The sequence below is a fragment of the Pangasianodon hypophthalmus genome, chromosome 17, assembly GCF_027358585.1.
Source record: "Pangasianodon hypophthalmus isolate fPanHyp1 chromosome 17, fPanHyp1.pri, whole genome shotgun sequence".
NCBI classification, from domain to species: domain Eukaryota; kingdom Metazoa; phylum Chordata; class Actinopteri; order Siluriformes; family Pangasiidae; genus Pangasianodon; species Pangasianodon hypophthalmus.
The window spans coordinates 24187423-24214784 of NC_069726.1; the positions used below are offsets into that span (position 1 = coordinate 24187423).

At 38.8% G+C, this 27362-nt stretch overlaps 1 protein-coding gene across 2 annotated transcripts in view; it reads left to right on the plus strand.

The window, feature by feature from the left end:
* ugcg (UDP-glucose ceramide glucosyltransferase) overlaps positions 1-27362 on the plus strand; it is a 44217-nt gene that overhangs the window by 4058 nt on the left and 12797 nt on the right. The window contains exons 2-4 of one of the 2 annotated variants that reach the window (XM_053241108.1): positions 7775-7784; positions 7842-7916; positions 23993-24095. In XM_053241108.1, coding sequence (XP_053097083.1) covers positions 7775-7784; positions 7842-7916; positions 23993-24095 — 188 coding nt within the window. Of the gene's footprint in view, positions 1-7774; positions 7917-23992; positions 24096-27362 lie in introns of both variants that reach the window. The other variant, XM_034312839.2, reaches the window with a different exon arrangement.

The window sequence follows — 27362 nt, forward strand, 5'->3', positions numbered from 1 at the left end:
TCGACGCATATCAATAAAATTTAAATGGATTTTACGCATTTATAACATTATTGTACCGCATATCGCATTATTTAACGAGTTATCGCATATCGCATTTTTCTTCAATATCGTGCAGCCCTAACACACACACACACACAATACTAAATACTCTGAGAACTACACACACTCCTCATTGCTTGATTGCTAACGGTTTGTTTACGGCTGCGTCGATACGGATTGCGAGTGCGACGTGTTTTTGTTACGGATACGATACTGAACTTTACGTACGTGATATTTTATAATATAAATAAACAAAACGTCGTATCTGGGACGCCATGTTTACGATTTAATATCTCCAGAAACATGATTACACATGAAACTTGGCAGATTTAAAAACATATTTGTTTGGAAGTTGAAGAAGCAGAATTTCAGTTTTAATAATAATCTCCACAATCCAGTCACGAGGTTCTTCACTTCTCCACTTAGTGCTTGTTTGTTTATCCGGCTTTCCGAAACTCCTCGTCCATGTCCTCGCTCATTTCCTGGGAATTCTTCATGACCGTAATGAGTTAACGAGTCTGAGAGTGTTCCGGCGTGTCGGAGAGATGGTTTATCAGATCATAACGCAGCACTCGGGATAACAAAGGCGGCGTTGAAGCCGAGAGAGGAGCGAGATGCGTTTCCTCTTCACCGGGATAAAAAGAGTGGCTTTGTTTCGGAATCTCGTGTCGGAAAGTCGGACGTCTGAGCTCACTTCTGTGATTCGTGTGTGTGTGTGTGTTGAAGTGTCAGTTGTTATCTTTTTATTTCCTACAAGTGATCATGTAATTTGTCAAAAACTACCTTCATACTAGCGAGCGAAAAAGCGTTTGTTCATTTTCTACGTACGTCTAAGTATGTACGATTTCAATCTGTTTTTCAGTTCTATGCACATTAGACATGCGACCAATCCAAACTCGGACAATTCGGACGATTCCTCGGACCAATCCTGCGGTCCGACGTTTCTTCAGTTCCTCACTCGGAACCTGCGATTAGTTCACGCAAATCGTAACACGTACGTCAGACACCTGATACGATTTTCACGCTCATTAGTGCATTATTTAATTTGTGTTTAAATAGTTAGCTTTAGAAGATAATATGTAGGCTAGCTACTACCATTTCTCATCAGAAAAGGGAAAAAAAATCGCTGGACAGGCCACGCCCACAAGCGACATATTACAAGCGACATGTCACTTATTAGCGTGAACTTAGATCAGTTTTTTTTGTTGTTGTTGTTTTGTTTTTGTTTTTTTTTGTTTTTTTGCATGAAGTGTCAGTGCTTTAGATAGTCGTACTAAATCCTAAGATGGCTCTTTGGTGAACTTCTTTCACGCTCCGTCTCCGTTAGCGACGTTGCATAAACATTTGTGGAAATGCGAGAAATAGCGTGGCTAATAGATACTAATAGCTAACAGTAGCTAATCTAAATAAAGCGTACTGCACTTTCACACTTATTAGTCTGTGTGTTGATTCTGAATCAGAGTGAAATTGATTCTTTTGATTCTTTTGATTCATTTGTCGTTTGGTTTTAGTTTCACGCCAAACATCGTTAAACGAACGGATGGAACCTCGGTGCGGTTCTTTAATCAGGAACCGAGTGCGATGATCCCGAGTGAACTTCCAAGCGAATCGACTCCTGAATTGAGTCGACTACAGGAAGTGAATCAGATTTGCCGTGTTTTTTGAGCTGTAGCGCTGCAGAAATGCCGTGTGTGTGTGTTAAAATAAATAAACATGAAATATTTTAAACGTTTATTTATTATAACGTTTAGCTACGTCGTTTATTTAGCACCGGTGTTTTCCGTGATTTCGACCCACGCTTCGTTTTGTTTGTTTTTCCTTCGCAGTTTTTCTGAAGGAGTTTTACAAGGACGTTTTTAATCAAAAGAATCAAATTTGCTCTGATTCAGAGTCGACACATGGACTGATCACACACTTGTCTTTCTCATTTCTGTTTTATTCAGCTGTAGACGTTGTTCTATATGCTGTGGTCACATGGCAGGAGTTTCGTCAGATAAAAACGCCAACACAGCGAGTGTGGTGACTTCCTGTGGCATTTAGATATATCTGCTCTCTGAACACATCTAGTGCGTTAGCTGTTCTCCGAGGATCAGTTTAATCTTTAACCAGATAGCGATTTTAATCTAAAGTCAAACAAAAATTGTGAAGTAAACATCAGGAGGAAGTGGTTTGGCGTATCGCTAACACGCTAATCAAATAAACTCCTGCCTTTAGTTTACTGCTTCGGGGAAAATTGTAAAGACAAAAATAAATAGAAGAAAAAAAAAAACACAACACACCAATACGTGAAATTTCACCAGTAAATAAATTTTAGACAAAACAATAAATCAACGATGATTCCAAGTTTTTTTTAAATACTAAATATTTCTTTTATTGAGAACGTTTTATACACCGTAAACACAAGTAACTTTCGTTTACGTTTAAGTTACATTTATATTATTTATTTTACGTACGAAAGTGAAATGTAACGTAACGACAGAACGATGATCCGTATATATAGTAACTTTCGTACGAGATGATTAACGTGGGGTTTTATTTGTATTTATTTGTTATAGATTATCACAGATTCACTGACTAACTTTATATATGATTAAAAAAATTTAAGTTGTAAATAAACACTTTTTAAAAATTAAAACTGTTCCTACGGAGCGGCGCAATGAAAACGCGTACGGAGATCGCAAGTTCGAAACCCGACGATGCCGCAGCCAGAGAGCGAAATTGTACGTGCTCTGTGGGTGGGAGGGGCTTATTCTCTCTCCCATGTCAATCACAGAGACACTGGCCAATCAGGGACGTCTGTCAGGTCATGTATGTGGAAGAGGGTAGATAGCGTTTTCCTCGGAGTGAGTTACGCTGAAATTAACATTTTAAAACGAATCAAATGTAAAAGCGTAAAAGTTTAGTGACGATATAATATCAATATCGTAATAAATTATGTCTCGATATATTTTTTTCTGAGATATCGCAGGATAATATTTTACTATATTTAAAATGTTTTTAAGAATTATTTTAAAAAATAATATCGGAAGGAGCTGATAGTAACGATAAAATATTAAAAGCATTAAAATAAAAAAAAAGATCATAAAGGAGAATAATTTTTTTTCTTTTTCCTTATTAAATAATGTATTTTCGAAGATAAATATAATAAAAAAAATTTAAATTTTAAAAAGATAAACAGATTTTTTTTCTCCTTATGAGTGTTAAGTATTTATTTTTTACACTATTTTTTTTTATATAAAAATAATTATTTTTGTAGATCATAAATAAATCAGTTGATACTTTATTTATTTATTTATTTATTTTTAAATTGGGAGAACGTTTGAAAGCTTGTACGTCGTGGTAAATATCACGTTTCGTAGAAATGCCTTTGCGTTTGGTGATCTGATATTTTTGTCACATCGCTCAGCTCCGGAGTCAGACTTCTTCCTGACTTTATCCTACAATCCGTCACGGATTTATTTACGAATCCGTGTTCCGTGAGCGTGCGGATTTATTTTCGTACGCAGAAGCAGTGAAACTTCATCCTCCGATGTCAGGTTCTGAACAAACCCCCGAAAAAGTAAAATGTCCTCGCGAGTCCCGAACGCTTTCCTCATCATCCGTCGTCTCTCTCCTCATCCGTGTGGGAATCCAGAGAAAATACGGAATGCTGGGAACGTTTATGACGAGTCTGTGCCGCGTTAAAATAGAGATGACGGACAGAGCAGGACGTCTTTTGGGAGGTTCATTACGCAGTGATGGGAAAGAGTCCAGGTTCTTCCCGAAACCGCGTCCAGAAATGGGCGTGCAGGAAACGGCGATGTGGAAGTGAGGCTCGGTTTTCCGCTCTGCATTCAAAGCCAGCTGTGGCATGTTCTCCAAACCAACAGGCTTCATTCCAGGAATTTCCGCGGATAAATACTCAGCGTGAAGGCTGAATGTTAACGTCAGTAATCAGATAAAGCTCTGAAATTTACAGCAGAGCACTCTGGGGAGGTGGGGGGGTGGGGAAGTAGCGCTTTTCTTTAAGGAAAAAAAACAAAGATATCGGAATTTTATCGCAATCAACAGAAATTTCAGGAATTTTTGCAGAACATTTAGGATTTAATGTAACTTACTTTTTATTAATTTTTTTTCATTATTTTATCAGACATATTTACAGAGGTACATTTTAACTGTAGTGTTTACGTTTTTTCTGCGTTTACGATTTTTGAACTGTTGCTACGGTGATACGTTACACCTTTCTAAATTTCTGAACTTAAGCAGTGAACAAACTGAACGCAAAAAAAATTTTCACTAGAAAGCAGCTTCTTTGAAAGGGAAACGGACGTGTATAAAACGTTTATTTCTTATAGCCGCTATTTTCACTAAAGCCGTATTCAGACGGGATTAGTTTTCCGTGTGTTGTAATTATTCCCGGAGTAGCTCTGGGATTTTACTCCAGGGAATTTCTGTCCCGTCTGAACGTTTTGTGCTTTATTTTATCCTCGGAATAAAAAGACGCTCCAGGAAGCACTCGGGGATTTTCAGGGACGTTATCGAGTTTGTAGCACGAGTCATGTGACCTGCTGATGATCAAGCTTGGCCACGCCCCCTACAACAAGCGCTTATAATAAAGATTGAAACAATCGGTGTGTGTGTGTGTGTGTGTGTGTGTGTGTGTGTGTTAAAATGAGGTGTGTGTGTGTGGTGAAGACATGCCCATCTGCGTGATTTTATGTTTCATAATTATTACGTACGTCGTCTTAACACACACACACACACACACACACACACACACACACACACACACACATAGACACACACACACACACACACACGTCTGGAGCAACTAATCCCGCAGAAAGAAGAACAGTTTTCTTTCGTTTTTTGTTTTATATACGAGGAGATTACGTAATAAATTTTTACTTTCATTTTCACCAGATAGTTGAATTTAAATATCACATTTTTTATTATTATTATTATTTTTTTGCCACTAACACACACACACACACACACACACACACACACACACACACACGCACACGCATAGATGTCATGGTGAAACTATGGGAGGCTCCGTGTGTGTGTGTGTGTGTGTGTGTGAAACTGGATCTACAGCTCAACCTGTTGGATCACCTCATGTCTCTGATCTCTCCTTTACGCTTGTTAACACACTGCTGATTCATGCTGTACACACACACACACACACACACACACACACACACACACATAAGACAGAGAGAGAGAGACTCTGCGTGTGTGTAAACATTTAAATAAACAAGTTGTCGTTAATATTAATGCACGATACTTTGTGTGTTTTATTACTTCATTCTTATCGAGCGCAGAAGATCTGAACGTCTCTCATGGACATCGTTAAGAAGAAGCTGAGAAACGCATTATCGTTAATGTGCAAACACACACACACACACACACACACACACACACACACACACACGCGCGCTCTGAATTATGGGAATGTCATTTTTTTTCATCGTGTCTCCGTAATGGCACTGTATTGATGCAGCCGATTTGATATTAATTTTTTAATTAATATTCAAAAGAATTTTGTTTTTGTTGACATTAAAATTCAAAAAGTGCCATAAAACATTCTTAATTTTTAGGGTTTATTAATGCGGCGCTTCTGTTTTGCCGTCAGTTTGTTAACTAAATCGTATATCGAGACGAGTTATGGTGCATCTTAAAACTGGAAAAACTGTTTTTAGCACCTGAGATTAACGCAAAATAAAGATTTGTGCTACAAAATTATGTCATTGTCAAAATTTTACACAAACGTCTAACTGAAAAATCTCCAAAGATGTTAAAAAGAATTAAAAGAATTATTCCGGATGACGGGCGTCAAATTACTTTAAAATTCATTCGAATGTTAATTACTTACAAAAAAAATATATTAATGCGTCTCGGCGGCGATTTTTTTAATAGCTTTATCTTTTTTTTTTTTTTTTTTTTTTAAAAACAGTTAAAAACTGGGATTGGAGGCAGATGATTGGCTAAAAATTTTGTACGGAATCTTTAAATTATAAAACATTAAATTACACCTAATTACTAATAAATAAATAAATAAATAAATAAATAAAAGTAATTTTTCCTCCTTTTCAGTGTTATCCCCCAAACTCAGTTTCCCTCAGATTATTTTTTTAAATATTTCAAAAAAATATATTTTTTATTTATTATTTTATTTATTATTTTACATTTTTTTAAATACTTTTTTTGATTACTTTTTGCTCCTGTATGAAGCATAAAAAATGTCTTAAAGTATCATGAAATGCTAATTTTGTCGTCAGCGGCCGCTGTGATCGACTTCATCCTCGCAAAAATGTTTAATTAATTAGATTTTAGAAATTATTTCACAGTTTATTGAGCTGAGAGACTGAATGCGCAGCTGTGTTTCCTGTCTGAAGAATATTTTGGATTTTTGACGTTTCGTTTCGACAGCTTGCGTACTCGGCGAGGAAAATATGCGAGTTCTCATCACGTACTCGAATTCCTGCTGCTTGTAACCAATTACGCTATTTTAAATTAATTTTAAAAATGTTTTTGTTTATGTGAAAGATTTACGTTTGTGTTTGTGTGTTATTCGGTATTTGGTCTTTAGCTGCTGTTAAATGTGATGTAAGAAAGTTGCGAGATTAAAAAAAAAAAAAACCACGTTAAACCAACGTACTTATGCGTTTGTGTTGTAAGGGTTGATTGCTACTGTGTGTGTGTGTGTGTGTGTGTGTGTGTGTGTGTGTGTTAGAGAGAGAGAGAGAGGGATTAAAAAGTCTAGCCATCGTTTCGTAATGACTTTGGAGGATTGAAGCTACAGTGCGTTTCTACACCTGTAATCCCCGAGGATCCTCATCATTCATTTTCTCAAAATAATAAAAGCATGTTGTGTAACTCGCGTAGCCTTTAGCGAGATTTTAGTAACGTTGTGTCTTAATAACTTGTGAAAAAACAAGTTAAATGCAAAACAAACTAAAGATTTATAAAAGTTTCACAGATTTTTATTCGTACTTCTGTTACTACGTTGCTAAATGCAGATGAGGCGTAAATTTCCAAGCATATTCATGACATGTACATTTAGCCACGCCTTTAAAACTCCTCCTGGGAAGCTCGTACTCGCGAGTCGGGAAGTTCATACTCACGGGTCGGGAAGTTCGTACTCACGAGTACTTACTTGAGTCGGGAAGTTCGTACTCACGAGTACTTACTTGAGTCGGGAAGTTTGTACTCGCGAGTCGGGAAGTTTGTACTCGCGGGTCGGGAAGTTCGTGCTCGCGGGTCGGGAAGTTCGTGCTCGCGGGTCGGGAAGTTCGTGCTCGCGGGTCGGGAAGTTCGTGCTCGCGGGTCGGGAAGTTCGTACTCGCGGGTCGGGAAGTTCGTACTCACGAGTACTTACTTGAGTCGGGAAGTTCGTACTCACGAGTCGGGAAGTTCGTACTCACGAGTCGGGAAGTTCGTACTCACGGGTCGGGAAGTTCGTACTCACGGGTCGGGAAGTTCGTACTTACGGGTTGGGAAGTTCGTACTCACGAGTACTGACTTGAGTCGGGAAGCTTGTACTTGTGAGTCAGGAAGTTGTAATTATGACGTCAGGTGCGTTAAAGTCACTTTAGTCGGAGCAGGATGGCGGTGCACCTTCTCTTAATTAACTCAAAAAAATTTTTTTGTTTTTGTTTTCAGCATGTCGCCTCTTCGAATCCTGTGTCTTGTTGCTATGGAGACCGTAGCGCTAACGTTCACTAAACGTAATAATTTTTTCCCTCCGCAGCCGCTTGCATCTCAATAAGAAGAGCAGCGATAAGCAGCCGTACAGCAAACTGGCCGGAGTGTCGCTGCTCAAACCCCTGAAAGGCGTCGACCCGAATCTCGTCAGTAACCTCGAGACCTTCTTCGAGCTCGACTACCCGAAGGTAAGAAAACAATAACATCGTTCGTACGAGAGCTGATGATGACGATGATATCGATTTCATGATATCAGTAGTATCGTGGTTTTTATTTATTTATTTATTTATTTTTTAACTTGGATTGAAAGCAACTGATCTGATGGTGAGATTTCATCTTTTTTTTTTTTTTAAATTTTAACTTTTTCAATTTTTTTTATTAGTTTTTTTTTTCTTCTTGTTCAGTAGCGTAAATGTTTTTAGGAAGTCTTGTTTTTACGTAATTTTTTTTTTTCAAAAAATTAAATAAATGTAAATTCATTAAATTCAGCTTTTTTTTCCTGATACATAATTTTTTTAAAAATATATAATACTGATGTTTTTAAATGCTAAAAAAAAAAAAAAAAAAATTCACATTGTCATGTCTTAGGTTCTCAAGTTGTAGCTTTAGTTGCTTTACTCAAGTTTATTAAAACAGGATTCCTGAATTTTTTTATTTTATTTTTTTTTTTATTTTTTGGATAAATGACTCTCGTGTTGCTTAATGTTTTTTTTAAAAAAAAAACAACAACAAAAATCTTAATCTAAACACACTAAAAGTAGGCTTAAAGTAAGAAATAAAAAAAATATATATATTTGAAAATGAATAAAAATTAAGCTGAAAATTTAAAGTGAATAATAAAAGTTTTTTTTATGATATTTTGTGATTTTTATCTTTTTTTTTTTTCTTTTTTTTACTAATAAAGACATTTCCAGACATTTCATTATCATGAAAAACTGGCAGCAAAAAGTCATTTAATAATATTTTTTATTACAATTATTATAATAAATTATTTAACACTGAAAAGGAGGGAAATTATTTAATTAAATTTTGTAAATAAATTTAATTTTACATTCTAAAGTTTGAGCACAAAATTTTAGCATCTGCTTCTAATCAGAGTTTGTAATTATTAAAAAAATCTATATAAATAAATCTCCTAGCTCTAGACTCATTAATATTTAAGCACATATTTAAAAAGTTATTTGTTTGTTTGTTTATTTGTTTGTTTATTGTAAGTAATTAACACGTGAAGGTGGTTTTTATTTCCCGGTGACGGTGAAGTTTCCCTCAGGTGTGTGTGAAGACTCAGGTGATCTGTGTGTCAGAGGGATTGTGGATGTTTAATTGGCTCTAAACTCGTTTAGGCAGGTGTTCCCTCGGGCGTTACCTCAGAACACACACCATATATATACACACACACACACACACACACACCATACACACACACACCATACACACACACACACACACACACACACACACACACACACACACACACACACACACACGATGTTCTCATCACTCAGTGACTCATTCTTTCTGACTTACACCAAACCTCACTGAAGAGTATTGCCTTAGAGTGTGTGTGTGTGTGTGTACAGGGTGTGTGTGTTTGTGTTTGTGTGGTGTGTGTGTTTGTGTGGTGTGTGTGTGTGTGTGTGTGTGTGTGTGTATAGGGTGTGTGTGTGTGTGTGTGTGTGTGTGTGTATCTTGGTGAGGGAGGTGGTTATAAACTGGACAGTTTCGAATGAAAAGATAAATATAAAATAAAACAGACAGCAAAGCCTCAGTCCTGTTCCCCACGCTCTCTCTCTCTCTCTCTCTCTCCCTCCCTCTCTCTCTCTCTCTCTCTCTCTCTCTCTCCTTTACCCTCAATCCCAGACTCTCTCTCTCTCTCTCTCTCTCTCTCCCTCTCTCTCTCTCTCTCTCTCTCTCTCTCTCTCAATCCCAGACTCTCTCTCTCTCTCTCTCTCTCTCAATCCCAGACTCTCTCTCTCTCTCTCTATCCCAGACTCTCTCTCTCTCTCTCTCTCTCTCTATCCCAGACTCTCTCTCTCTCTCTCTCTCTATCCCAGACTCTCTCTCTCACTCTCTCTCTCTCTCTCTCAATCCCAGACTCTCTCTCTCTCTCTCTCTCTCTCTCACTCTCTCTCTCAATCCCAATCCCAATCCCAGACAGTCTCTCTCTCTCTCTCTCTCTCTCTCTCTCTCCCTATCCCAGTTTCTCCCTCAATCCCAGTCTCTCTCTCTCTCTCTTTCTTTCTTTCTCTCTCTCTCTCAGTCCTAATCCCAGACAGTCTCTCTCAATCCCAGTTACACTCTCTCTCTCTCTCTCTCTCTCTCTCTCTCTCTCTCTCTCTCTCTCTCTCCAAATCCCAGACATTCTTTTATTCCCAGACAATTTTATTACCTTCAATCCCAGACATTTCCTCTTTTTAGAAATGATGGAGAGGCTGATGCTCGGGTTCTGAAGCAGGGATTCTCAGAAAGAAGAAAAGCGTGAGGTGTTTTTATTGCACCAACGTTCCTCTGTCGCACTACAGGACTGGAGTTCAGCAGAGTTTATGTGACTCTGTAGCCGTGTAGAATTATAAGGTTGAGCTAAAACACACTGCTGCACACTGAGGAGCTCGATAATGGACTCGTCTGTATTTACACTCACGTCTGCTCCTTCAGCCATGTTTCTCTTTCCCCTGCTCGTGTGGCTGCAATTTGACTTTCCTGATATTTGAATAAGCGAGATGTGCAGCATTTTCCTTGCAAATGCTTTTGTTGTGTTATCACGGAGCTGCGTCCGGAGCACAGCAGAGGTTCTCACACAGAGCCGGCATCACGCTAAAGGGCTTCTCGTGAAACATCGGGACCGGTGAAGCCGATTGTTTTCCCGGCGTGTGAGGATCAACACCACGTCATCACACCGTAGCTGTGTTACTGTTTCTGTTTTTAAACTCAAACACACGCCTGTGGATTTGTCGCTAACTAATTAAACCTCGCGTGTCGTTCTGTCGAGGCGTGTCCGTCACATCAGCATGAACCTGATGAGGGCTTGTGGGTTCTGGGTCACCTTTAGAAGCTGCCAATTCATCAGGTCACGCTGTACTGTCGTGCTGCACAAAGTTTTGGCACCCCTCTAACCTCGTCCCCAACGGAACATTTTCACTGCAACACGAATCACTTCCTGTACGGTTCTGCCTTCAAACACATACTAGCTGGTCACTAGTGGGCGTGTCCCTTAACTATCTCAGGTTACTTGGTTTCGAAATACTCGGCCATGGACATGCATAAAGCCAATCAGAGTCAAAGACAGATTGATAGATGGATGGAAAATGGGTAGATAGTAGGATGCAGTGGATGAGTTGATGAGCTGAATGGATAGATGATCGGATGAATATGTGCTTCAATGGATGGATGGATGGGCTAGTAGCTGGATGGACTGATGGATGGGTAGGTAGAGAGATAGTTGGATAGATGATTGGATGGATCCATGGTTTGATGAATAGTTGGATGGGTAGTTGGATGGATGAATAGATGGATAGGTGAGTGGATGGATCCATAGTTTGATGAGTAGTTGGATGGATGGATGGGTAGGTGGGTGGATGGATGGATGGATGGATAAATGGGTAGGTGGATGGATGAATGGATAGGTGAGTGGATGGATGGATAGGAAGAGGGATAGATGTTTGGATGGATCCATAGTTTCATGAGTAGTTGGATGGGTAGGTGGATGGATGAATAGATGGATGGATAGGTGAGTGGATGGATGGATAGGAAGAGGGATAGATGTTTGGATGGATCCATAGTTTGATGAGTAGTTGGATGGATGGATGGATGGATGGTTGGATGGGTAGGTGGGTGGATGGATGGATGGATAAATGGGTAGGTGAGTGGATGGATGGGCAGGAAGAGGTATAGATGAATGGATGGTTCCATAGTTTGATGAGTAGTTGAATGGGTATGTGGATGGATGGATGGATTGGTGGGTGGATGGACGGATGGATGAATGGATAGGTGAGTGGATGGATGGGTAGGAAGAGGTATAGATGATTGGATGGATCCATGGTTTGATGGCTGGTTAGATGAGTAGGTGGATGGATGGGTAGGTGAGCAGATGGACAGATGAGCAGATGGATGTGTAGGAAGAGAGATGGTTGATTGCATGGATGGATGGATGGATGGATGGATGGATTGACGCAGCTCGGGTTTGCGATCCCGGCCGTGTGTTTATGGAGAACGCTTGTAGCAGCACAGCGAGTGTCTCTAATTCAGAAACCACTAGGAACAAAAAAACACAGATAACATTTCAGTCTGTGTGCAAAATAAAGAACCACACACTCGTCTCTCAGTTCCCTCTGCAGTCGCTTCACTTCTCTTTTGCAAAAACAAAAAATTCTGATAAACATTTGTGTTTCTCAGCTGATTCACTTCCTGTCTCTGTGAGAAGGAACGCTCGCTTTCTGAGTGTCTGAGCTAAATATATCTCACTCGCTGTGCGACGTCTTCATTCATGTTTCCTCTCGTACTGAATCACACCGACTCCCTCATCGTCCTCATCTTCATCTTCCTCATCGTCCTCATCTTCCTCATCTTCTTCATCTCCCTGTAGGTTCGCATGCGCTGCAGCGGCACTTGCGTGTTTTTCTTTCTCTTGTTCGCCAGCTGAAACAAATCTCTTGGCAGAGAAGAAAACAAAAGCAGAAACGGTGCCCTGAGGTCTGCAAAGAGGAAATGTTCTTTTCCTAAAATTATCTCTATTCCTCACTCTTTCAGTTACTTTTATTATTATTATTATTATCGTTAGTTCTGGTTTCTGTAGGTGTTGATATAATCCTGCTGACTCCACGTCCACGTCCACTCAGCACTTTAATAACCAACATGCGTCGCTTTATTAACAAATAAATCACTTTATCATCAGGGACAGGAAAAGGTTAAAGTGCGTACTCGTGAACAGGATGCGTGCGTGACGAGGACGAAAATAACGTTTTTATACGATAGCATCAGCCAATCAGGAGTCAGGAAACGGCCGAGCGTCAGCAGAACAGATCTGAAATTCTTTTAATTGATATGAAATTGCAGAATGAAGTGCAAAAATGTAGGAAATCATAATTTAAGAAGACGAGGACGAGCGTGTGGAACTGGGAGAATCCGCAGTTTCCAGCGGATGAGCTTGGGAAGTTTTGTTCTCTCAACCGAGGTTGAGCTTGGAAAGTGTTTCCGAGAATCCGCATTTTCCCAACAACGTCTTTTGCATTGCACAATTTCCATAAATGCCACAACAAGACGAAGCACGTTCGCGTCCGGCTCTGCGTCTCACCATAACGGCTGCAGACTGGATTCCTCTAACGTCTGTTTTTAACCCGAAACTCGTGCCTTTAGGACATTAGCCAAGGAATTCTCTCTTAGGAATTCCTGACAGGTGATGCAAACAGTCAGGAATTTTTTTTTCTACTTCAGCCTTTCCCACATTTCGCATTATTTATTTTTTCAGAGCGAGGGGAATGGCGTGGACGTGTCGGAGCTCGTCGGGGTCGAAATGCAGACGTTTGACTCCAGGCATTAAAACTCCTCGTGCATGTAAACATTAATCTAAAACGTTTCTGAGATTAGAGATCGAAATCAGGTTTAAAAAATCACGCTCCGGGTCGCTCCGTCTATCTACCTGTCTATTTATCTTTCATTGTTATTATTTTATTTTTTGCGCTTGGCTTAACAGCTTTAATCGGTTTTTACTCCGATAACGAACATTAGTGTGTTTGACTTTTCAAAAAATATCTTATCATGATTCTTAAAAACGTTTCTCACGCATGAAATGCTTCATGATATAAACAGCAGGTTACATTGCTTTAAAAAAAAATCAAAACTGAGTTTGAGGATATTTTTAATTTCTAAAAATAATAAAACTGAAAAGGAGAAACGATAATGCATCATAAAATAAAATAATAAAATATTTATATTTAAAAGAAAGAAACAGGCAAAAATAAAAGTCAGATAATAATAATAATTAATAAGAGGAGTGATTTAAAATTATTCTAACAATATTAAAAAATATATTTAAATATTATAATTCGCATTACTTTATTTATTACCCAAAAGTGCAATAAATAAAATAGTATAAAATTAATGCAAATAAAAAAAATTAGCTAGTTAGAGTGGGGAAAAAAAGTGAATCAATTTTATAAATAATATAAAATTACATAATGCTAACATTTGATTATTTATTAAATAATTATTAAATAAAAACATTATTGTTTACAATAATTACAAAAGAATATTTTTGCATTAAATAAAAAAATTATTGTTTATAATAATTACTAAATATATTTTTGCATTAAATAAAAAAATTATTGTTTATAATAATTACAAAATATATTTTTGCATTAAATAAAAAATTATTGTTTATAATAATTACAAAATATATTTTTGCATTAAATAAAAAATTATTGTTTATAATAATTACAAAAGAATATTTTCACATTCAGATGGTTTGTAATTTTTTTATTTATTTTTTTTAAACTGCAGTGTGTCATAAAAGTGTATTGTAACAACAATAAATAATAATAATAATAATAATAATAATAATAATCGTATCGACGCCCAGCGCTGAGCGCCTCGGTGACGTGTCAGTGATTATTATGGTCTGTATTTTCTCTGCTGTGAGTGACATTAAAGAAACCCGTGTCACTTTGTGTTCAGTCGCTGTGTGTTAATGTTGTTCCTGTGCAAATACACTGTAATGGAGTCTTATCGTGTGTGTGTGTGTGTGTGTGTGTGTGTGTGTGTGTGTGTGTGTGTGTGTGTGTGTGTGTGTGCATTTAACTAGTTTCTGTGTTTGACTTGGGTTTCGTTTACTTCGCTTGAGATTAAAAACGTGCACAAAATGTCCGTTGTATTACGTTGAAATGTTTGTCGCGAGGCTCGAGTACTTTACAGCTGTGCAATTATTATAAAAAATAAATAAAAAATAAAATATACATCAGAAGATAAAGGGAGAGAAGAGAGGAAAGAAGGGGAAAGAGATTATTTACAGTGTGTTGCGAAGTAGCAACTAAAATTAAAAAAATATTTCCAATTAAATTAGATGTAGTAGCATCAAGTGTGTAATAAATAAATAAATAAACAAACAAACAAACAAACAAACAAACAAATAAATAAATAAATAAATAGCACAGAGACAGGACTCGGTAAAGCTGTAATAATGCGCTTGGAAATATCGCAACATGCCCAAAAGTGACAGAAACATGTGACGAGTGTGTGTGTGTGTGTGTGTGTGTGTGTGTGTGTGTGTGTGTGTGTGTGTGTGTGTGAGAGAGAGAGGGAGTTGAGGAATGAGTGACAGAGTGAAAGAAGGAATGTAATACTGAAGGGATTACAGTTTATTCCGGATCCTGATGGCCTGCAGATAGAAAACCGGAGCATGTGAGCGGAGCGCCGACGATTCCACCGGAGCGGAGAAGGTCCGGCGCCGCTCGCTCAACCCAGAATACATTTTCTAATAATAAACTATTTTATTAAACTGCGACCTAAGCAACAGATCTAAGGCTCTGGAGTTCAAACATTGTTCTAATGACATTGCAAGCAAACAAACCTTATACATCAATCACAGCACAGTAAAAAAAAATCACAGATAAGAACGAGGAAGGAGAAGAAACTGAAAGGGCGTGTGGAGAGAGTGTCAGAGTTACCAAAGATTCCTTTTAGAGTCTAAAGAAAGCACGAGGACGTGCTACGCAGATATAAATTAAACCTAAATTAACTCATAAAATTAATAAAAGGCACAGCTTTTCGTAACAGAACGAAACCCAGAAATATTATAATTATTATCTCTGCTACTGTAATCGACATTTATTCAAGCGGTGAATTACAAACAGGAATAAGTTTACTAGAGACGGTTCATATGGTCTGGTGAGCAGTAGGGCCGAAACGATTACTCGACGTTATCAACGATCAAAAATTGTCGACACGTATTTTATATTTTTGTTGTCGAATAGTCGTTTGATCTCGTAGATCCTGATTTAAGGTCCGGCAATGACGTGGTTTAACCGCTGGACTGTAAAGCAGCCTGCCGGGTCGCGGTCCACTAGAAGCAGAAACGGCGCTGAGAGAAAATGTCCAAACGGAGTCGATACAGCAACGCGTGCGAAAGTTTTACGAAATTAAAAACAAAAAATGCCGTCAACGCTCGCAAGACGGAACTGGCCATGTTCCATAGGAGCAAAACATGCATGAGAAGTTAGCGTGGTTTAAACGCTCGACATAGCTCTGGTCTAGTCTGGTGTTTATCGTAATGCCGAGGAACTCCAGGAGTGATGCTTGTGAAAACAAACAAACAAACAAACAAACGTTAAAGGGATAGTTCATCCAAGAATAAAAGCTCTGTTTGTCAGTAAGAGTCTCGGCTTTTAGTTAAGCCACATCTTTTCTGTTCAAACCTGTTTTTTTTTTTTTAGCTGAGATTTATTTATTCTGAATTTATTTTTAAATTCTTCTTTAAGCCAAAAAGGTTAAAACCACGGTGAGAGTTTGCGTTTGTGCTTTTGAGTTTTTTTGGACAACATCGTTTGAACGAAAAACGTGAAGGACGTCGGCTTATTCGGTTGGCGTTAAGTTCATTGAAAGACATTTTGAAAAGACGGAGGGATTTCCTTGTTTTTGTTTATTAGTTAGAATGAACGTAACACAACTTTATAACCCATTGCAGAAGTTGAATAATCGATTAAAACCTAATTAACTGTAGAATTAATCTCTGATTAGTCGATTAATCGTGCTAATACTCATTAGATTATTCGATTTTTTTCGATATTTGAGCGATAAACAGTCCGTGTGCAGCGTGATTGCGGTCTGTGGAGATTTTGCGTCGTGTGTGTGTGTGTGTGTGTGTGTGTGTGTGTGTGTGTGTGTGTGTGTGTGTGTGTGTGTGTGTAGACGTCGTGCTGTAAGGCTGCGAGTTTGTTGGCAGTAACGAGTTCAGCTGCTCTCGCGTCTCTCTGGAGGGAGCAGCCGCCAAACCAGACAGTCAGGATCTTCTGTATGCCGCATGTGTAGAAGCTGATCAGGATTTTCGGGAGGAGATCGAACTTCCTGAGCCTCTGACGAGCAGATTTCATCACTGTCTTAGTGCGAAGGGATCAGATCGTCTCGTCCGCGAGGTGCGCCGATGTATGAGGGGGCGTGGTCATCCTCCTGCAATCATCACCGTAGATTCGCTGATGTTGAGACAGAGGTTTCTGTCGTTGCACCGCTCTGATAACTCTAAAACAGTCGTTCCCTCACCAGCCTCTCTCTCTCTCTCTCTCTTTCACTCAACTCCCTCTCTCTCTCTCTCTCTCTCTCTCTCTCTCTCTCTTTCTCTACTCTCTCTCCCTCTCTCTCTACTCTCTTTCACTCAACTCCCTTTCTCTCTCTCTCTCTCTCTCTCTCTCTCTCTACTCTCTTTCACTCAACTCCCTTTCTCTCTCTCTCTCTCTCTCTCTCTCTACTCTCTTTCACTCAACTCCCTTTCTCTCTCTCTCTCTCCCTCTGTCTCTCTCTCTCTCTCTCTCTCTCTCTCTCTTTCTCTCTCTCTCTCTCTCTCTCTACTCTCTCTCCCTCTCTCTCTACTCTCTTTCACTCAACTCCCTTTCTCTCTCTCTCTCTCTCTCTCTCTCTCTCTCTCTACTCTCTTTCACTCAACTCCCTTTCTCTCTCTCTCTCTCCCTCTCTCTCTCTCTCTCTCTACTCTCTTTCACTCAACTCCCTTTCTCTCTCTCTCTCTCTCCCTCTCTCTCTCTCTCTCTCTCTCTACTCTCTTTCACTCAACTCCCTTTCTCTCTCCCTCTCTCTCCCTCTCTCTCTCTCTCTCTCTCTCTCTCTACTCTCTTTCACTCAACTCCCTTTCTCTCTCTCTCTCTCTCTCTCTCTCTCTACTCTCTTTCACTCAACTCCCTTTCTCTCCCTCTCTCTCTCTCTCTCTCTCTCTCTCTCTACTCTCTTTCACTCAACTCCCTTTCTCTCTCTCTCTCTCTCTCTCTCTCTCTCTCTACTCTCTTTCACTCAACTCCCTTTCTCTCTCTCTCTCTACTCTCTCTCTCTCTACTCTCTCTCTCTCTCTCTACTCTCTTTCACTCAACTCCCTTTCTCTCTCTCTCTCTACTCTCTCTCTCTCTACTCTCTCTCTCTCTCTCTCTACTCTCTTTCACTCAACTCCCTTTCTCTCTCTCTCTCTCTCTCTCTCTCTCTCTACTCTCTTTCACTCAACTCCCTTTCTCTCTCTCTCTCTCTCTCTACTCTCTCTCTCTCTCTCTCTCTCTCTCTCTCTACTCTCTTTCACTCAACTCCCTTTCTCTCTCTCTCTCTCTCTCTCTACTCTCTCTCTCTCTCTACTCTCTTTCACTCAACTCCCTCTCTCTCTCTCTCTCTCTCTCTCTCTCTCTTTCTGGAAGTTAATAAGACAAAAAAAAAACGGAGAAACCGAGAAACCACAAAGAAGCGTAAACTCGTCTGTCCTGAAGATGTCGGAAAACTTAAAGTTACAGCTTTACCTCTGACTGTTACAAAGCGCTGACACTGGAGACTCCTTCCAGGAATGTTAAATGTGCAGAAAACTTCAGCATGTTAATGATTTTTAAAACTCATTTTTAAAAGTATGTGAACTCCTGACCATCACACCCATATGTGCTTCTTCTCCAAACTGTTACCACACAGTTGTATAGAACGTCTCTGTGTGCTGTAGCTTTACAGTTTCCCTTCACTGGAACTAAGAGGCTCAAACCTGTTCCAGCATGACAATGCCCCTGTGCACAAAGCGAGCTCCATGAAGACATGGTGTGTGAAGGTTGGAGTGGAAGAACTCGAGTGTCCTGCACAGAGCCCTGACCTCAACCCCACTGAACACCTTTGGGATGAACTGGAGCACCGACTGCACCCCAGACCTCCTCGACATCCCAACATCAGCGCCTGACCTCACTAATGCTCTTGTAGCTGAATGAACACAAATCCCCACAGCCACGCTCCAACATCTAGTGGAAAGACTTCCAGAAGAGTGGAGCTCATTATAACAGCAAACACACGGGGAACAAAACAATAGATTCATAAATATAAATATTAAAACAGTTGTTATGTTTATTTAAAGCTTTTTGCGTGTTATTTTTTTGCTTTGAAAAGCAGACGTGATTGTAGCGACAAACAAAATGCGATTGAAGACGAACTTTAGAGAACGAACCAAAACAACACAACACACAGCTGTTAAATCACAATCTCAGCGTGAGGTTTAAATCGCCAATGCATACGCTTCTACATTTGTTTTAAAAAAAAAAAAAAAAAAACACGGACGTGTGCAAAAATCACACGTATCAGAGCGAGCGCGTTACGTTTGACCAATCACAATCCAGAATTCGACGTCACAGCGAGAGAGGAATAATTTCACGCACACGAACATATAAAAAGCTTCTGTAAATGTTTGCGATAAAGTCGTGTGTCGTAGCTAGAAACTGTTCTGATTTTTAAAAAAGTTATCTTTAAAAAAACGTGTAGTTCGCTCACGTGATAAAGCCGTGTACCTGGAGCAGGTGTGCGGTTTTACACTGAACTGCTGTTTTACATCATCACCTGCTCTCTGATTTATCGCGGTCACTTTAACCTACTTTTTAAATCACGCGAGCGGCTCGTCGTCCGGCTGCTGCTTCATTTGTTTCGTGATGTTTTTTAAAAGTCTGCAAAACAAAACAAAAAAAAAACTCATGGTAGACGTTTCCTTTTTTTTTGTGGTGTGGTTTTGGTGCAAAATGAGTAAATAAATAACGAAAGAAAGAAATAAAGTGACTCAGCACTGAAGAGGAAAAAGGAACGATTATTTAATGTTTGTTGTTTGTGTGTATGAAATTCGTTCTAGTTTAAAACAGGACCTCAAAACTCGTCTCAAATAAATCAACACGGCAGGAAAAAAATTAAATCTAACCATAAAATTTGAATTAAAAAAAACAACAAACCGCAATGACGTCTAAAAAAAAAAAGAAGATCAACATGAGATAAAGCTGCTGTGCGTGTTTACGCTTCTGCTGATAAAAATAAATAAAATAAAATCATTTTAATTATTATAAACCTGCTTCAAACTGTTTGTTCGTGTGTATCGAGTATCGTGGTCACGACTAGAGCTGGGAGATACGACGAGAGAACATCAGCATCACGAGAAATTATCTCACAATACACTTTTCTGAGATCCTCAATATTCATGAAGTGTTTATTTATTTATTTATTTAAATAATTCTATAATGTAAATTTTTAAAAAATTATTATTATTACAAACTAAAGAAGCTGATTTGATGTTTATTTTTTATACTTTATTCTATATATTACTTTATTTGCATATACGTAAGTGATTTTTGTGTAAAAGAGTTTGATTTGATTGATTTATTTATTTATTTATTTATTTATTTTATTTATTCATTTAATTTTTTTAGTAAGTCCTGTGTGTAGCCATGTGCTCCAGTTAAAAATTTTTTTTCTTTAAAGCTTTGTAGCCTTTGATAAGATATCATAAGATATAAAGTTTTTATTACCTTTTTTTTTTTTTTTTTTTTTTAGAAAATTATCTCAAACAGACTTTAAGCAGGTGATGAATGTTAAAATTTTGTGCTTAAAATTTAAAATAGTTTTTAAAAATATTTTTCTTTATTTTTTAATAAATGCGAATGTTAATTGTGTAACCAAAAATAATAATAATAATAATAATAATAATAATAATAATAATAAATTAAATTATTTACCTCATTATAGCTTGATCACCATATTTAGAATATATATTATAAATATATTATTTTATGTTATTATATTATAACGAGCTATTTAATTAATTATTATTATTAATCACAGGTTTTTATGCAGCACTGCTGGTAGTTTGTGAGCAAACCTGTGTATCGCGTGTAAATATCATATGAAGTTTTCATCCGTTTTGTGTTAAAGTAGCAAGCTAGCTGGGGTACTATAGGTACTCTGGGGTACTATAGGTGCTCTGGGGTACTATAGGTACTATAGGTACTCTGGGGTACTCTGGGGTACTATAGGTACTCTAGTTACTATAAGTGCTCTGGGGTACTATAGGTACTATAGGTACTCTGGGGTACTCTGGGGTACTATAGGTACTCTAGTTACTATAGGTACTCTGGGGTACTATAGGTGCTCTGGGGTACTATAGGTGCTCTGGGGTACTATAGGTGCTCTGGGGTACTATAGGTACTCTGGGGTACTATAGGTGCTCTGGGGTACTATAGGTACTATAGGTACTCTGGGGTACTCTGGGGTACTATAGGTACTCTAGTTACTATAAGTGCTCTGGGGTACTATAGGTACTATAGGTACTCTGGGGTACTCTGGGGTACTATAGGTACTCTAGTTACTATAGGTACTCTGGGGTACTATAGGTGCTCTGGGGTACTATAGGTACTCTGGGGTACTATGGGTACTCGGGTACTCTGGGGTACTATGGGTACTCTAGTTACTATAAGTGCTCTGGGGTACTCTGGGGTACTATAAGTGCTCTGGGGTACTATAGGTACTCGGGTACTCTGGGGTACTATGGGTACTCTAGTTACTATAAGTGCTCTGGGGTACTCTGGGGTACTATAGGTACTCTGGGGTTCTATAAGTGCTCTGGGGTACTCTGGGGTACTATAGGTACTCGGGTACTCTGGGGTACTATGGGTACTCTAGTTACTCTAGGTACTCTAGTTACTATAGGTACTATGGGTACTCTGGGGTACTATCGGTACTCTAGGTACTCTAGTTACTATAGGTACTCTGGGGTACTATCGGTACTCTAGTTACTATAGGTACTCTGGGGTACTATAGGTACTCTGGGGTACTCTGGGGTACTATAGGTACTCTGGGGTACTATCGGTACTCTAGTTACTATAGGTACTATGGGTACTCTGGGGTACTATGGGTACTCTAGGTACTCTGGGGTACTATCGGTACTCTAGGTACTCTAGTTACTATAGGTACTCTGGGGTACTATCGGTACTATAGGTACTCTGGGGTACTATCGGTACTATAGGTACTCTGGGGTACTCTGGGGTACTCTGGGGTACTATAGGTACTCTGGGGTACTATGGGTACTCTAGTTACTATAGGTACTCTGGGGTACTATCGGTACTATAGGTACTCTGGGGTACTATGGGTACTCTAGTTACTATAGGTACTCTGGGGTACTATGGGTACTCTAGTTACTATAGGTACTATGGGTACTCTGGGGTACTATGGGTACTCTAGGTACTCTGGGGTACTATAGGTACTCTGGGGTACTATAGGTACTCTGGGGTACTATGGGTACTCTAGTTACTATAGGTACTCTGGGGTACTCTGGGGTACTATAGGTACTCTGGGGTACTATGGGTACTCTAGTTACTATAGGTACTCTGGGGTACTATCGGTACTATAGGTACTCTGGGGTACTATCGGTACTCTGGGGTACTATAGGTACTCTGGGGTACTATGGGTACTCTGGGGTACTATCGGTACTATAGGTACTCTGGGGTACTATGGGTACTCTAGTTACTATAGGTACTCTGGGGTACTATCGGTACTATAGGTACTCTGGGGTACTCTGGGGTACTATGGGTACTCTGGGGTACTATGGGTACTATGGGTACTCTGGGGTACTATCGGTACTATAGGTACTCTGGGGTACTATGGGTACTCTGGGGTACTATCGGTACTATAGGTACTCTGGGGTACTATCGGTACTCTAGGTGCTCTGGGGTACTATCGGTACTATAGGTACTCTGGGGTACTATGGGTACTCTGGGGTACTATCGGTACTATAGGTACTCTGGGGTACTATCGGTACTCTAGGTGCTCTGGGGTACTATCGGTACTATAGGTACTCTGGGGTACTATCGGTACTATAGGTACTCTGGGGTACTATCGGTACTATAGGTACTCTGGGGTACTATGGGTACTATGGGTACTCTGGGGTACTATCGGTACTATAGGTACTCTGGGGTACTATGGGTACTCTGGGTGCTGCACTATAATCACATATCTGATCAGTGTGTGTGTTTGTAGCGAAGGCTGTTAGACAATATTTATATTAAATACAAATTTAGAAAGATGATCAACACAATGTGTGTCAGTAACACGGGATGTGTGTGTTCGAGTGTGAGAGAGAGAGAGAGTGTGAGTGTGAGAGAGTGTGAGTGTGAGAGAGTGTGTGTGTGTGTGTGTGTGTGTGGTAAATGCCCTCAGTTAGCAGACGCGTATCTGTAATCCTACACCATATGAGACGCTTTAACCTCCATCTGTGGTTCTTTAGAACACGGAGTGTGTGAACTCGCTCGCTCACACTCGAAATGTTCTCTAAATAGTGTGTGTGTGTGTGTGTGTGTGTGTGTGTGTGTGTGGTCAAGTTATTCACACTTGTGACACCATCTAATGATGCTTTGCATGTTCCTGTGCACAACATTCGCTCTTCCTCTCTTCATCTCTTCATCTCTTCATCTCTTCCTCTCTTCCTCTCGCCACATACAGCGTCCTCCATCTTAGTGCTCGATTTTTTAAAGGTTTAAAATGTGCCAGATTTTTAAACAATAAACGTCTGCAGAGTGTTTAATCTTCAGCTCGAAGGCTGCAGCTGCTGGAGTTTATAAGATAAAATAAGATGAAAGGGCTCTGACCGAAAATATCGTATCACCGTACTAAAGAAACTTGAATGATAAATTTAATGTCTCCAGAAATAAATGAACAATTTCTCTAAAAGTGTTAACATTTTTTAAAAAAGTACAAAACCACAAAACCTGAACATCACACCAGCTGCTTAATAATAATAATAATAATAATAAAAAAAAAGCATATAAATGTTAGAAAATGATACGACGATATATACACCGTGTCTCTGAAAATTATACTGTGACTATTAAAATTCTTGCTCAAGACATTACAAAACAGTGACGATAACAATAAATAAATCTGGTAAAAATAAATAAATAAAAATAGATACAAATATAGATAGAGGCATAGTAGAAATAAAATATTCTTAAAAACAAAACATAATGTAAGTGTATAAATAGAATCGTACATAAAAATGGAAATATTCTCATTTTAATTTTTATTAATCACTTATTTTTTTATATGTACATTTATAGTTTTTTTTTTTAATTCTTATTCTTTTCTCTGAAATTATAATATCAGAATTTATGGATGAAAATGAGTTCTGGCTCATTAGAAATAAAGGAAATACAGAAAATAAAGAATAAATAAATGGAGAAGATGGATGATGTGCTTCTGTCTTAGTTTTTCTTTTTTTCTCTTTTTTTCTCAGTATGAAATTCTGCTCTGCGTGCAAGACCACGACGATCCGGCCATCGACGTGTGTAAAAAGCTGCTGGGGAAATACCCCAGCGTCGACGCCCGCTTATTTATAGGTAAGCGATTATACACTCGATAAGTGTGTGAGTAGGTGTGTGAATAAGTGTGTTGGTGTGTGAGTAGGTGTGTGAATAAGTGTGTTGGTGTGTGAGTAGGTGTGTGAATAAGTGTGTTGGTGTGTGAGTAGGTGTGTGAATAAGTGTGTTGGTGTGTGAATAGGTGTGTGAATAAGTGTGTGAATAAGTGTGTTAGTAAGCGTGTGAATAAGTGTGTTAATAAGCGTGTTAGTGTGTTAATAAGCGTGTTAGTGTGTTAATAAGCGTGTTAGTGTGTTAATAAGTGTGTTAGTGTGTTAATAAGCGTGTGAATAAGCGTGTTAGTGCGTTGGTAAGCGTGTTAGTGTGTTGGTAAGCGTGTGAATAAGCGTGTTAGTGTGTTAATAAGCGTGTTAGTGTGTTAATAAGCGTGTTAGTGTGTTAATAAGCGTGTTAGTGTGTTAATAAGCGTGTGAATAAGCGTGTTAGTGTGTGAATAAGCGTGTTAGTGTGTGAATAAGCGTGTTAGTGTGTTAATAAGTGTGTTAGTGTGTTGGTAAGCGTGTTAGTGTGTTAATAAGCGTGTTAGTGTGTTAATAAGCGTGTTAGTGTGTTAATAAGCGTGTTAGTGTGTTAATAAGCGTGTTAGTGTGTTAATAAGCGTGTTAGTGTGTGAATAAGCGTGTTAGTGTGTTAATAAGCGTGTGAATAAGCGTGTTAGTGTGTGAATAAGCGTGTTAGTGTGTGAATAAGCGTGTTAGTGTGTTAATAAGTGTGTTAGTGTGTTAATAAGCGTGTGAATAAGCGTGTTAGTGTGTGAATAAGCGTGTTAGTGTGTTAATAAGTGTGTTAGTGTGTTGGTAAGCGTGTTAGTGTGTTAATAAGCGTGTTAGTGTGTTAATAAGCGTGTTAGTGTGTTAATAAGCGTGTTAGTGTGTTAATAAGCGTGTGAATAAGCGTGTTAGTGTGTGAATAAGCGTGTTAGTGTGTTGGTAAGCGTGTTAGTGTGTTAATAAGCGTGTTAGTGTGTTAATAAGCGTGTTAGTGTGTTAATAAGCGTGTTAGTGTGTTAATAAGCGTGTTAGTGTGTTAATAAGCGTGTGAATAAGCGTGTTAGTGTGTGAATAAGCGTGTTAGTGTGTTAATAAGCGTGTTAGTGTGTTAATAAGCGTGTGAATAAGCGTGTTAGTGTGTGAATAAGCGTGTTAGTGTGTTAATAAGCGTGTTAGTGTGTTAATAAGCGTGTGAATAAGCGTGTTAGTGTGTGAATAAGCGTGTTAGTGTGTTAATAAGCGTGTGAATAAGCGTGTTAGTGTGTGAATAAGCGTGTTAGTGTGTTAATAAGCGTGTTAGTGTGTTAATAAGCGTGTGAATAAGCGTGTGAATAAGCGTGTGAGTAAGCGTGTTAGTGTGTTAATAAGCGTGTGAATAAGCGTGTGAATAAGCGTGTGAGTAAGCGTATTAGTGTGTTAATAAGCGTGTGAATAAGCGTGTGAGTAAGCGTGTGAGTAAGCGTGTTAATAAGCGTGTGAGTAAGCGTGTGAATAAGCGTGTGAATAAGCGTGTGAGTAAGCGTGTTAATAAGCGTGTGAGTAAGCGTGTTAGTGTGTTAATAAGCGTGTTAGTGTGTTAATAAGCGTGTTAGTGTGTTAATAAGCGTGTTAATGTGTTAATAAGCGTGTGAATAAGTGTGTTAGTGTGTTGGTAAGCGTGTTAGCGTGTTAATAAGTGTGTTAGCGTGTTAATAAGTGTGTTAGCGTGTTAATAAGTGTGTTAGCGTGTAGGTAAGCGTGTTGGTAAGCGTGTTAATAAGTGTGTTAGTGTGTTAATAAGTGTGTTAGTGTGTTAATAAGCGTGTTAGTGTGTTAATAAGCGTGTTAGTGTGTTAATAAGTGTGTTAGTGTGTTAATAAGTGTGTTAGTGTGTTAATAAGTGTGTTAGTGTGTTAATAAGCGTGTTAGTGTGTTAATAAGCGTGTTAGTGTGTTAATAAGTGTGTTAGTGTGTTAATAAGTGTGTTAGTGTGTTAATAAGTGTGTTAGTGTGTTAATAAGCGTGTTAGTGTGTTAATAAGCGTGTTAGTGTGTTAATAAGTGTGTTAGCGTGTTAATAAGTGTGTTAGCGTGTTAATAAGTGTGTTCGCGTGTTGGTAAGCGTGTTAATAAGTGTGTTAATAAGCGTGTTAGTGTGTTAATAAGTGTGTTAGTGTGTTAATAAGCGTGTTAGTGTGCTGGTAAGTGTGTTAGTGTGTTAATAAGTGTGTTAGTGTGTTAATAAGCGTGTTAGCGTGTTAATAAGTGTGTTAGTGTGTTAATAAGCGTGTTAGTGTGTTGGTAAGTGTGTTAGCGTGTTGGTAAGCGTGTTGGTAAGCGTGTTAATATTATTTCCTGTTGAGGAAACAGACGAGTCGCTTCAGGACTTCTCTTCATCTCCCCGATGAAATTATTCCATCATTCAGGGACAGATCCGAATCACTTAGGAAGATTTCCAGCGAGCGCTCCGAGCCGTGTGTATGATCTCCGAGCGCCGCTGTGTGTCTCTCCCCGGATGCACCTCCGAGACAGGAAATTGATTCTCGCCCATTAAGAACAGGAAGTGACTCCGTACCTCCGTCCTCTGGGGGCCCCGTTATCCTCCTCTCGCATGTCCTTATTCCGAACAGCGGTTAATGTGCTCACAGTGAGAAACATCACAGCGGAAACTGAAACGCCACCGAAAATAAGGGAAAAGCCACAGAAAATTCGGAAACGCGAAAGCACATTCGGAAATGTGACAAAATTAGGAAATGCGAGAGCAAATTCAGGAATGTGGCAAAATTCGGAAACATGACAAAATTCGGAAACGTGACGGTAAATTAGCGAATGTGACGGCAAATTTGTGACAAAACTTTAGCTGAAATCAAAAAGGGGCGGTCCTTACTGAACATCACATGCTCGTTGCTGATTGGACACATCGTATCACATGATTATCACAAGGAAGATGAATTGCACTTTTTCAGTCTGTTGACTAGTTACCCTGTGACACATCAACACCCAAGCCTAATTTTTTCCCCTTGCTTTGATGAAAAAAAAAAAAAAGTTGTTAATAAGCAGATAAGAGCTTTTTGGTCTATTTATTTATTTATTTATTTATTTTTACTTTCACCGAAAAACCGATAGTGTGCGTTATGGCTAGAACTTTAGCTGTACCTTTATTATAAAAAGAGTCGAAGCACATTTAAATTTCTGTAGCAATGTACAGAGGGTTATTCAACTCCACACAACACACACACACACACACACACACACAC